The sequence below is a fragment of the Phoxinus phoxinus genome (assembly GCF_949152265.1).
Source record: "Phoxinus phoxinus genome assembly, chromosome: 11".
Lineage (NCBI taxonomy): Eukaryota > Metazoa > Chordata > Actinopteri > Cypriniformes > Leuciscidae > Phoxinus > Phoxinus phoxinus.
The window spans coordinates 6946173-6958816 of NC_136886.1; the positions used below are offsets into that span (position 1 = coordinate 6946173).

General features: G+C 37.4%; 1 protein-coding gene across 4 annotated transcripts in view; it reads left to right on the top strand.

Moving 5' to 3' along the window:
• igfn1.1 (immunoglobulin like and fibronectin type III domain containing 1, tandem duplicate 1) overlaps positions 1–12644 on the top strand; it is a 33615-nt gene that overhangs the window by 11365 nt on the left and 9606 nt on the right. For 2 of the 4 annotated variants that reach the window (XM_079627269.1, XM_079627270.1), the window contains 12 exons: positions 367–486; positions 1837–1976; positions 2403–2502; positions 2634–2675; positions 2829–2874; positions 3067–3250; positions 3353–3466; positions 3927–4095; positions 4600–4872; positions 7871–8779; positions 9800–9886; positions 11071–11427. In XM_079627269.1, the coding sequence (XP_079483395.1) occupies positions 367–486; positions 1837–1976; positions 2403–2502; positions 2634–2675; positions 2829–2874; positions 3067–3250; positions 3353–3466; positions 3927–4095; positions 4600–4872; positions 7871–8779; positions 9800–9886; positions 11071–11427 (2541 nt within the window). The remainder of the gene's footprint in view (positions 1–366; positions 487–1836; positions 1977–2402; positions 2503–2633; positions 2676–2828; positions 2875–3066; positions 3251–3352; positions 3467–3926; positions 4096–4599; positions 4873–7870; positions 8780–9799; positions 9887–11070; positions 11428–12644) is intronic. The other 2 variants (XM_079627271.1, XM_079627272.1) reach the window with 1 other exon arrangement.

The window sequence follows — 12644 nt, forward strand, 5'->3', positions numbered from 1 at the left end:
TTAAGGTAAATGACTACACAGGAATTGACATTCAAAAATAAGCCTAGTCTGAGAAATATTCACTGAAGTGAAAACTTCCCCTTTTCTTATAAAAAAATTAACAACAAAAATATACACATGTAAAGCAAATCAAGAAGGGGATTTTCATGGTTCAAATATCATTGGATGTCTTATATGTTATCTCCTGGAAACATTTCAACGCCAACTTGAAATGTATTGTATTATGTGCAGTTTTGTAAATATTTTTTTTTTTAGTCTAGACATTCATGCCTATGATTTTTCAGCATGTTACGTCACTGTGCACCTGCTGTTTTGTTGTTTCCCCCCAAAGTTCTGACATTGTACCCTGAATGTGGATTCTCTCAGGCATCAAAAGGAGATCTAAGGTTCCTGGTGTTATGATAACACAGTACCTTGAGGAACTTCCTGAGGGGATGACAACTCCCGACTTCACACGTAAACCCATCGCTTTAACCATTCAAGAAGGTAAGCACATTAAAAGAGAAGAAACTGCAAAAGTGAATGCAAATATGATTAGAGGTGACAGTTGAGAGCTAAACGATCCTGGATGTGAAATTAACAAGCTATGAGCACGTACAGAGGATTACCACACAGATTTACTGCCCTAAATGTCTAAGCTGTGCAGCTACACAGATTTAACTTACACAGTATGAGTGATTTATCAGGTTTGCTGCTTGTCCTGCCGCTTTAACATGTGACCACAGCTATATATGCACAGAGGGAAGGAAATCAAATAGCATATATCCCATTTCATGCTAGTTTGAAATGCTCAGAGCAAGACCACAAATGTGTAATGCATGCTTTCATTTACGCTTATAATGACATCTGACTTTTCAAGCTATGCATTTTTTGCAATTTATTCTTTTTAAACTATTTGACTTTGCTAGTGTGGTACAATTAATATCCTCTCAGAAAAAAACTCACTAGTGTCAAAACTGTAACCTTTTCTAACACACTCATTTTTATCATTGCTATTATCCCCATTTCATAAGAATAATAAAGCCATTAAGGCCTGTTTTCACTGAAGGGTTTAGATTAAGCCAGGATTAGGCCTTAGTTCAATTAGGACATTTAAGTAGCTTTTATAAACATGCCTTAAAAAAAAAAAAAAAAAATGAGCACAGACATATTTTGAGATATGACATGCATTTTAGTCTGGGACTAGGCTTAAGCCTTGTCTGTGAAACCAGGGGTAAAACTGTGAAATATTGCTAGTTCTCTGGATATCTCAACCAACTGGGATGCATTTTAAATTGTCTACAGTATGCCTGCATGGTACTTGTTATTAAAATGTTTGTTTTATACAGAAATTCGCACATAGGTTCAATTTATGTTTGCCTACAAAACTAATTTTGTAGTATTCAAGCCATCAACCATTTTTCATAATGGAGATGCAAACATTTAGTTAAGTGTGTACAAGCAGTGTACCTGAACAAATAAATGTACACATAATTGTAAAAGAACGAAAGTAAGATACTGTAAAATCTGTAATTAACCCAACGCACATTTGACATAACAAGGACAGTGATGTCAAGGCAGAAGAGCTATGGCTATTCAATTTAATTAATCAATGAATAATACTATTGATTAGCATTACCAAACATGGACGTTTTATTATTATTTTAATTTAATACTGTGAAGCTGCATTGATACAATCTGTATTGTGAAAAGCGCTATACAAATATTCTTGACTTGACTTGACATGTTGACTTCTGAAAAAAGAATACTACACCCCAATAATGTTCACAATTTGTTTTTGAAAGCCTTTCAATATTTACCTGATAAAGAATTCACATTTAAATCTTTGTAAAACAGGAAAGCTGGCCATTTTTAAAGCCAAAGTGAATGGAAATCCAACGCCCACTGTAACCTGGCGTAGAGCTAAAGGAGAAATTAATGATCCCCAAAAGTTTCAGCTCAAATTTGACCCCACAACTAGTGAACACACTTTGGAGGTATGCACAGGCTTTTAGCCTTACTTTTAAACTACTGCTCAATATTTAAGGTGAAGTGTGTAATGTTTTAATTATAACTTATATATGTGTTATATCCCAGATTAATATGAAGAGACTCATATAGGTTAATTCCCTCGGATAGTGTAAATTCAGTTTCTCTGTGCCATCAAGGCATTGGTTTCTGTTGTTTGAGCAGCCTAACACAGCAACATTGTCACAACATATGGCACAACTTGTTTGCTGACCAGTGGTAGAGGTTGGGGGGAGTGGTCAAGAAACCTGTTTGGAAACAGTCTTTCCTATTTTCACAATTCTCAGACATTACACACTTTACCTTTAAAAGTTAATTTCATTATCATTGTTATTCAATTATTATGCAAGATTAATCAAAGCTACAAACTAATTTCTCTGATTATTTACTTGCAGATACCTAAAGTCAGTGGTGATGAAGTCGACACTTACAAATGCTACGCCACAAATGAATACGGGAAGGCTGTTTGCACTGTTGTCCTAAATGTCATTGAAGGTAGGACACATTTCTTAAAGACCCCAACTTAATTGTTACTTTTATTATTAAGTCATGTCTAATTGTATTCACAAAAAAGTTGAGCAACAGAGAAAAAAGCTCCAAACACAATATTTTCTTTTTCTTTTTAGTTGGATTCAAAAAAGACAAAGAAATAAAAAAGTCTGAAGAAGGTAAGACAATTGTGGCAACATATTGCTAGTGGATTTTCTTCAGGTTAGGATGGCAGTTCTTTATACCAAAAGCGATTTAATGGGATGTGTGTGACATCTAGTATGGCGCACATAAGCGTTCATTTCCTTCTGTTTGTTGATTGCATTTTGAAGCTGTAGCAGATGACCCGACAGAGTTTAGAAAGAAGCTCAGAAAAGGGTGAGACATTTGTTTCCATTACATTACACATTAATGCCATGTTATCAGCTGTGCAGTTTCACATTAGGGTCTATTCATACGCATGATTCTTGCCATAGTTAATTAGCCCATCTCATGTTATAACATCAGTCACGTTAACCCAGTTAAGTGCTAGCATTTGGCCTCGTATTTGTCATCACAATCTTTTTAAAGTGCTGGCAAAAAAAGTGAGGAGAAAAGGGAAGGTGACATTGACGACTCGGTTTGGGAATTGCTGATGAGTGCTGAGAAGAAAGACTATGAAGGCATTTGCTCCGAGTATAAAATCACTGATTTCCGCGGCATGCTAAAGAAACTGGTCGCGATGAAGAAGGAAAGAGAAGAGGAGCAGGCACAGGTAAAGAGCTACCAGGATGACAGAAGGTTTCACAAAGAATTGCTTTCACATTTTCATGACTGGATGCACAATGGTTATGTTCTGTTTGTTTCACTGATTTAGTTCATCGAACATCTCAGTAATCTCAAACCCATTGAGGTGAAGGCTGAGGGTGCTGCAACCTTTGAACTGGAAATGGAGCTCAAAGACCCCAACAGTCGCATTTTTCTGTACAAGGTGAGAACTGTGTTAAGGTGTGATATAGTATACCAATGCTGGTTACAAACAATCAATGCATGATATTGAGCATATGAAGAGACACATTGAAATTGTCTCTGACAATCGACAAACAGCCACTTACTATTGTTTCATATACAAGTATATAAAAAAACTAAATCAATTGTCATTTGTCAACCCGAAATTAATTGAGTTATTTTGACTACCATTTTATTAACTGGTTTATGACATTTATTTATCATTTTTGCATGGCTATGAAGGTTTCTGATATTGCACATGTTTTGCAAATGAAAATACTTTGCAAATGTATATAGAGAAAACATGCTATACTAGTGGCATCCATTCAGCCAGCATTATTATGAGCACCAGCCTTGTTTATATGCAATGCATTCATGAAACATGCATCATGTAAAAATAAATCAAAAAATAATCAAAAGGGATTTTTTTCCCTTTTGTCCAGGATGGTATCATGATTCCATTCACCAAAGAAGCTGAGGGAGATATGAAACACGGTCTAAAACAAGTTGGCAAGAAGTATATCTTCACTGTTAAAAATCTCAATCCAGAAGATGCAGGAATCTATCAAGTGGATGTTGAGGGTGTCAATATCTTTTCGACGGATTTCAAGAGTACGTTTTCACAGCACATTTGTTTATTTATCATTAAACCCTTTGCTGAAAAGACCAGCATGAATTCCCGTGTCGGTCTATGCTGCTTTGATGCTGGTCTAACTGGTTAACCACGTCCACACTGGATGTGAGCTAAGTGCCGTGATGCGTCAAAACTAAATCGATCCATTATAATCAATGGAGCTGTCTACGCCGGAAGCATCTGTTTGGTCGCACTTGTGAAAGTTACATTAAATTCAGAATGTGATGTTTCTGGTCTCTGGTCTGCTAATATAAATCATGTTTTGCTTCTACTCTAATATTATAATATTATCTAACCCTAAGCAATTTTTTTACTAGTGTATTTCCATTGAAAATTAAGCCTAGTGGAAACACCAGTACACCAGCATCCAAAACACTACATACTGTGGTGAACAGCTTTGCCGTTTTTTTCAGCAGCGCTCTCACAGAATGCATAATCCCATCATGGATTGACTGATGTGTGTTTATCCATATTTAACACAGTTCCCCCTGTGGAGTTTGCCCTGAAGATTAAGGAGGTGACGGCCCAAGAGAGAGAGGATGCCATCTTCGAGTGTGTCTTAACTCAGCCCATTAATGAGATAGTTTGGACCCTAAAAAATACACCTCTCTCTAACAATGAAAAATATGAGATTACTTCTTCAGAGGATAAACTGATCCACCGTCTGAAAATCATTGATTGTATGCCTTTGGATGCTGGAATCTATGCTGCTCTAGCCGGCATTAAGTCTTGCAGTGCTTGGCTGATTGTAGAAGGTAAGTACAACCTTTTTTTTTTTTTATATTAGAAAAAAGTTCTGTCAATTAATAAAAATGTAATCAAAATAAATACATCATCATGCGAATTAATTAAAGTGCCCTTATTATGGTTTTTCAAATATTCCCTTGCATGCAGTGTATAATATAGCTGTTTGTGAATGTAAACGGTCTGCAAAGTTGTAAAGTCGATAGTTCATGATAAATAAAGTTATTGTCTCCCAAAAGAAATAATCGATTCTGAACCGTCTAAACGAGTCATCTGTAATTCGAATCCCACTGCGTTGCGGTTACACGTTACTAGATAAGACATTTGCATAATGCCCGCCTATGTTGTACATTGTCCGCCCAAAAACAACTTGACCCACCGTCAAACGCATAATTTTACTGACGAATGCTTTTCAAATCTTGGAGTTCAACGCGGGATTCGTAAAACGCTACCCAATTTATTTTGACCAGCTTGCTTCTCAGAATCACAACCTGTAAGTATGAATAATTATTGATGTATATATTTTCTACCGAGTACTCAAAATACGTAGTTTTGTGTTTTATATTGCGTAATGCCTTCTGTACACCTAAAGACTTTGAAAAGATTTAGAAAAGACTTTATAAGATTATCACCTCACATCTAAAGACTTGGTTTCACAGACTCACAGTCTCAGACTAAAGATGTTACAAACACTGAATCTTGTAGTGACACTATTTACAAGACTACAACACATTTTTTCCTCCATTCAAATAGGCATTTTTATGCATAGTTTTTGTTTGATGAGTAAAAATATGTTAATTTATATTGTTTAATTACAATAAATCACTTTCTTTTCCAGGAAAAAAAAATCAAATTAGACATTGTTATGTGAACATCTCTTAATAAAGAGTTGACTATTTAATGGGATGACCTAACTTTTTCACATGACTGTATATGGGGGTTATGAATCTATATCATTATATGATGAGAACAAAAGTTTGAACTAAATGTCTTGAAAGGGTATAATTTTAAATGCAGGCATGTCGATGGCTTCGACAATATCGGTCCACTTCTTTTCTTTTTTCACTCTGTCGTGGTATAAATGGCAGTTTACATCAAAAAGACACGGCTGCTCTGCCCCAACCCGATCACACCAAATGCGTCTATACAGCACGCAGTGTGTTTATCGTGTAATATATACGCGAAAATGAGTTTTTACGTGCATAGTAAACGCATGGATAGCACATAGGTAGGTTTAGGGCGGGGTTTGTGTGTATTATACGCTTGGGTAGGATTAGTGGTGTGGGGTGCGTGTGTATATCACGCAATAAAGTGCGTATCATATGCACGCGCAAAACTGCGTATCATATCCACGTAAAATCTAATTTTCGCGTATAAATTGCACGATAAACACACTGCGTGCTATAGAGAGAGACGCATTTGCGTGCTCGACAAGGCGCTCCTCTTTATCCACGGTCCATTTTCGCCTACTTGGCGCTCGTTGTGTTTCCACGTCCGTCGACATGTTTCTTTGTTGTGACTGATGGCTTCCTGTTTCCGGTTTTCTGAGAACAAATTTATTGGTTGTTGATTGTTTTACGTCACTATGACTACGCTAGGACTTGCGATAATATCAAACATGTTTGATATGAAAGACTAGAGAAAGACTGGCATAAATCGGGTCGCCGACTGCAGATTATCCCCTCACATTTAACGATCGAGACGACGAGAGCGCGCCGAGACTCCAGTAAGATTCCTAAAGACTGCCGGTCTTTAGTCAGGGACTGTGAAAATCCTTTGGTGTACGCCCAGCATAAGTTTCCGGCTAACCGGCTATCTCACGTTACTGTCTTACCGAAATAGTTCTGCAAATAAGCTGTGGTTGATTTTTTTTTACCTAAAACTGTCTTTTAACGCAGATTGTTGTTCTTACCACTTTGAGTAAATAACGTCCTGCTCAAGTCGTCGTTGTGATGACGGTTCGAGTTGAATACACATTCGGGTTGAGTACACACTGTGTACAATCGCTGAAGCCTCCGGAGCTGAAGTTCCAGCCCGATCTCATTCCAAGGCGTCATATACTGACGCTTTGACAAATCGTCTACATCCAACGCACATGGCACCTTTTAGCGTCAATATGAGACGCAGATAGAAATGGGCCAGAAGGCGCCTCCTAGGGGTCTAACCCTAACCCTACCCCAGACCTAAACCCAACCATAACCGAACAAAACTCTGCGTGTCATATTGACGCTAAAGGGTGCCATGTGCGTTGGATGTAGACGATTTGTCAAAAGTGTCAGTATATGACGCCCTAGGATGAGAATGCTTTGGAAGTTCAGTTATGGATGGTAATAGGAGTTTAGCTTCCGTCAAGCGGTAGACCAGTCGTAACAGACTGAGCTGTCTGGCCAATCAGAGCAGAGTAGCCTCGTGGAAAGGAGGGGTTTAGAGAGATTGATTCATCCTTCAAGTCGTTTGAGATTCATTTAAAAATTTGGTGAGGTGCAATGTTTATTATGAGAAAATTATGATGCGTGTAAACCTGTTGTAGGAGAGCTCAAAAACAAAATTAGATACCTTTAAAATAGCATAATAGGGGCACTTTAAATTAATTGCAAATTATCACATATACCATTATTTGCAAGTGAGTCCCGAAATTGTACTAAATTTACATGTTAAATTGACTGCCGTTCTATTAGACAACTGGGCTGTCAATGAATGGGGAAATAATTGTAATAATTGCATGATATGCAGATTAATAATTAGTCACAAATGATCACAGCCCTTTTATTAGAACATATGTTTGTCAATTATTTTAAAAATCTAATCAAATTTTGATTTGTTGATTAGGAATTCAAATAAATCACAAATATTGCCAATATTTTCTAAATGTATCCACAAATAAAGACTATCTATTTTTTTATTTATTTTTTTTTTGTAATGATCAATTGTCAAAATAACATGATGTAAATAATTAATAAATGTAATAAGCACTATCTGAATATGTTGTTAATATTGTTTCCATACCAGCTGACAAAGATCCTGCAACAAAGGGCAAGAAGAAAGCCCGTAAAACCACTCAGGCAGGTGGTGCTGGAGACGACTTGGAGAAGATTGCTGCTGAGCAGGCTGAGAAGCACAAGAAAGAGATGGCAGAATCTTTGGAGGCAGCTAAGAAACTCCAGGCTGAACGAGAGGCAGCTCAAGCTGAAGCCAAAGCCAAAGCTGCAGCAGAAGCCGAAGCAGCAAAAGCGTCCGCTCAGGCGGCTGCAACTACCGCGGCCGCAGCTGCTGCTAAAGCTTCAGAAGATGCACTTGCTGCAGCTAAAGCCAAAGGTGTGTCTGAGGCTGATGCTAAAGCCGCGGCAGACGCAGCGGGACGGGCTGCGGCAGCTGAAGCCAAAGCCAAAGCTCAGGAAGAGGCCAGGAAGCAGGCTGAACTTAATGCCTTAAGTAAAGGCCTGAGTGCTGAGCAATCTGCTGCGGCGGGGGCTGCGGCAGCTGCTGCAATGGCTGCACAGGCAGCAAGGCTTGAGAAGGCTGGAGCTGGAGGTAGGGGTGGAGCTGCAGGGACGGTAGGAGCGGTGGGGGCTACAGGAGCTACTGGTACCGGAGAAGGTGGAGCAGCCGGTGGAGCCGGAGGGGCTGGAGGGGCTGGAGGTGCTGGAGGAGCCGGAGGGGCGGGTGGAGCTGGAGGTGCGGGTGGAGCTGATGGAGCTGGAGGGGCTGGTGGAGCCGGAGGGGCTGGAGGAGCTGATGGAGCAGGTGGTCCTGGAGGAGCCGGTGGTGCTGGTGGAGCCGGTGGTGCTGGTGGAGCTGGAGCTGCTGGCGGGGCTGGAGGAGCTGATGGCTCTGGTGGAAGCGGTGGTGATGGAGGAGGTGACGATGAAGAAAAAAAGCGTCAGCGAGCAGGACCTCTTGTACCCGAGACTGTTATAGGTAAGGAATTATACAAGGAGACACAAAACATATATACGCTAGATTTATTCTCACTTTCATCTCTAATTTAAAAAATATGTACTGTAACATGGCAAAAGTGATTGGTTCTTAAAGAAAACAGAACAGACCAAACTTTAAACCAGAGGTCTGCAATCATCTTGACATTTTTTATTTAATTTAGACCAAAAATACTGTTAAAAACAGCAATATTGTAAAAGATTGTTACAATTTAAAATGTTTTCAATTTAAATATTTTTAAAAAATGTAATTTATTTCTCTGATGGCAAAGCTGAATTTTTAGCATCATTACTCCGGTGCACACAATCATACAGAAATCATTATTTTTGATGAATTAGAATCATGAATAGAAAGTTAAACAAACAGCATTTATTTGAAGTAGAATTTTTTTTTTATAATGTATAAGTGTACTATCATATATATACACTCTAAAAAATGCTGGGTTGTTTCAACCCAATTTTGGGTAAAATATGGACAAACCCAAATGTTGGGTTGAAAATGTAATGTAAAAATTTAACCCAACGGCTGGGTTTGTCCATATTTTACCCATAATTGGGTTGAAATAACCCAGCATTTTTTAGAGTGTATATATATATATATATATATATATATATATATATATATATATATATATATATATATATATATATATATATATATATATATATATATATATATGATTTAATGTTATGTCATTTGAAACAAAGATTTATACATACACACTCTATTCAACTCTAAAATCAACAGCAATTTTGATACCCTTTTCAATATTGGCTTTTCCAATATAACTTTGTTTTGTGCAACATCTTTGCACAACTTTCTGTTTTCTTATAAGCGGATGTTTCTCTGCACAAACATAAGCAGTTATCATTATAACACACCTACATCCTGCAGGTGTTTTTAGCTCAAGTGGACACACACACACACACACACACACACACACTCAAAACGTTACACATCCTATGTTGATTAATTTACAGTTTACATCAAAAATCATGATAGGAAACAAGGAGCATTGTAAGCAGGAAGGGGAAGCTCTGGGCCGTACCCGTGTAAGACAAGGCCCACTGATACCAGACACGGTGATTGGTAAGAGTGTGGGATGAACACACTAAATCCAGCTCATATGAATTAAAATGATTACAGAAACTAAAGTGTTTTTTTTAAACTAAAAAGTGTCTTTTCCATTAAGTATCAACAGTAACACAAACAATAGTTTTTTTCTTGAATGACTGATAAAATCTTAACAGAACATTTGATGTGAATTAACTTTTTTTAAAATAATAATTATTTGAGCATGATTATTAATATTCAGTGATTAAGAATAATTAATGTGTATATTTAAGTAATACTACTTTTAACATAGGGGAAAACAGAGGAGAGGAGAGACTAATGCAATTTCCAATAGTATGAACCAGTAAAAACAACATAAAACTAAAAATTCTACATCAAAAATCAAATCTTTTTCATTTTCTCTATCATCGAATGTTCGAAAAAATTAACATTTTTCAAAATGTATATTCTACCACACAAATTCTCAAACGAGCTTAATGTGCTGCTCGATTTGTCTGTCTTTATTGTTTGTTTGTTTCATTTATTTGTTGTTTGTGTACCTGTATTGTGTGCTTTTGCGTGTTGTGTCAGTGTTTTTCAGAGTCAGTGTTTTTCAGAGTCAGTGTTTTTCAGAGTCAGTGTGTAACGTTTCGAAAACAATATTCTGGTTGTTTAGTTTCTATATCTGTGGTGCCACACTGGGTAGCCCCGCCCACTGTGAAATCTCATTGGCCACATATCAAGCTCTGCATAACATTAATTGGTTGTGCAGCATTTTTGTTCTGAAAAATTTGTCTGGAATTTTCTGGAAACTTTCTTGTAAAAAATAGTCATTAGTAGTACTATGGCATATAAATCTTACATTTAGATTATAATATAATATAAATCATATAAAATGTATTTATAATATATAATATGCTTAATACACAGATATGTGTAGCAGGATTTTGGACCAATGAGATTTCATTATGGGTGGAATAACCCTTCATGACACAACAGGAATAAAATACATACACTCATTCTAAAGCATGTTTAGACGCTGGACCTCTTAGAAATGTTCATTGTTTGCATTTTTGTGTTTGTTTTTGCCACTGTTCTCTTAAATGTTCTTGTTTGTTGTGTGTTCTTCTTTTTATCCTAAATGTTCTTTTCAACTCTCTTTATTATATTGATGTCAATCTTCAAAATGCTTCACAACTGACCAAATGGCATGATTGAAGGTGGAGGTAACCCATCAGATAAAGAAACCCCATCAGGGTCTGGCAACCAATCAGGTTCCAGTAATCCATCAGGTTCTGGTAACCCATCAGGTTCAGAAAACTCGTCAGGTTCTAACAACCCTTCAGGTTCCGAGAACCCATCCGGGTCGGGTAGTGCGTCAGGTTCTGGCAGCCCATCAGGTTCTGGGGACCCACCAGGACCCGGGAAGCCACCAGGTCCCGGAGGCCCAACAGGGGGCAGCACTGAAGCTACAGGGGAAGAAAAAGGTGCTGAAGATGAAAAGGACGAGTCAGCAAAAGCTGGCAAGCGCTCAGTCCGTAAAAAACATGGCCTACAGGTTCCGGAGACAGTTGTTGGTAAGAGATGTTTGAAGTTGCAGTGACAGTTGCATGGAAGCAATGTCATTTACAGTGATTCAGAACAATCAGGAATAACTCTGGAGTTCTGAGTCTAATTCAATCACATAGTCTGAAACAAAGTTATCCAAACACTTCCTATTCCAAGTTTTTTTACATAATTATGGAGACATTTTTGCACATTGTTCATTTGAAAACTACTTTAATTGAGTGGGTGGTTATTAAACATTTAATTGTCACACTACCACAGCATCCGCAAAGGATTTATGTATCTTTTTTTATATAGATAGGCTGTGGTGAGATGTTTGGTCCTGCAGAAATAAGACCCAAACACAAAGCATGTCTAATAGTTGAATTAAAGATAAACTATTAAAATAACCGGATAACTTTCCATTGAGAAACTTTGTCAGATCCACTGTCCCAAGCGCTCTTCATTTAAAGATTATACCCTCGGGTTCAATAGAACTGGCTTTGTAAGCATATTCATATCAGCAGTTTATTCAGCAAATATGCTTGTTGAAACTTTGTGAAGGCATATCTGATGAGCAAGCTCAGATGATATGAGTAGGCGGGAGATATTTTTTGCACATTGGGTGCGAGTGGGTGTTGGATAACTTTGTTTATTAAAGGAATAATTCAGCCAAAAATGAACATTCTGTAATTATTTACTCACCTTCATGTCATTCCAAACCTGTATCCTGTTATTTGTTTCTGTGGTAGACAAAATAATTCTGAAAGAATGCTCACATCATTTTTTATTTTTTATTATTATTAATTAATAAATTAATTTTGAAGTGTTTGTTTTGGATTGATTTGGACTTATATATATGTTTGGAGTGACATCTCGGTGTAAACTATTCCTTTAAATAAATGAAATGGACAGGGGACCAATACCTTTGTGGAAAAATGTCTGTTTTCTTGTAAGATTCAATAATAAATTGGTTTAAAAAAATAGGATCCACCCAGTCTGCAATGTGCCAGATATTTTTTCTATGCACTGTTTGTGTGTCTGCTGTTTGTGTGTATCAGTATGCGCTTGTACTGTCCTCACCACACTTGCTCGTCGGCAAATCACCTCGCTCACTAATCAGAGGAACCAGGACATGATAATAATAAATGCAACCTAATATGACCTCACAAACTTTAATTATGAGAAGACAAAGATTTGATGTGCCTTTAAGACCTGAAGATTCAAACCGAAGTCATACCAGAAAGAT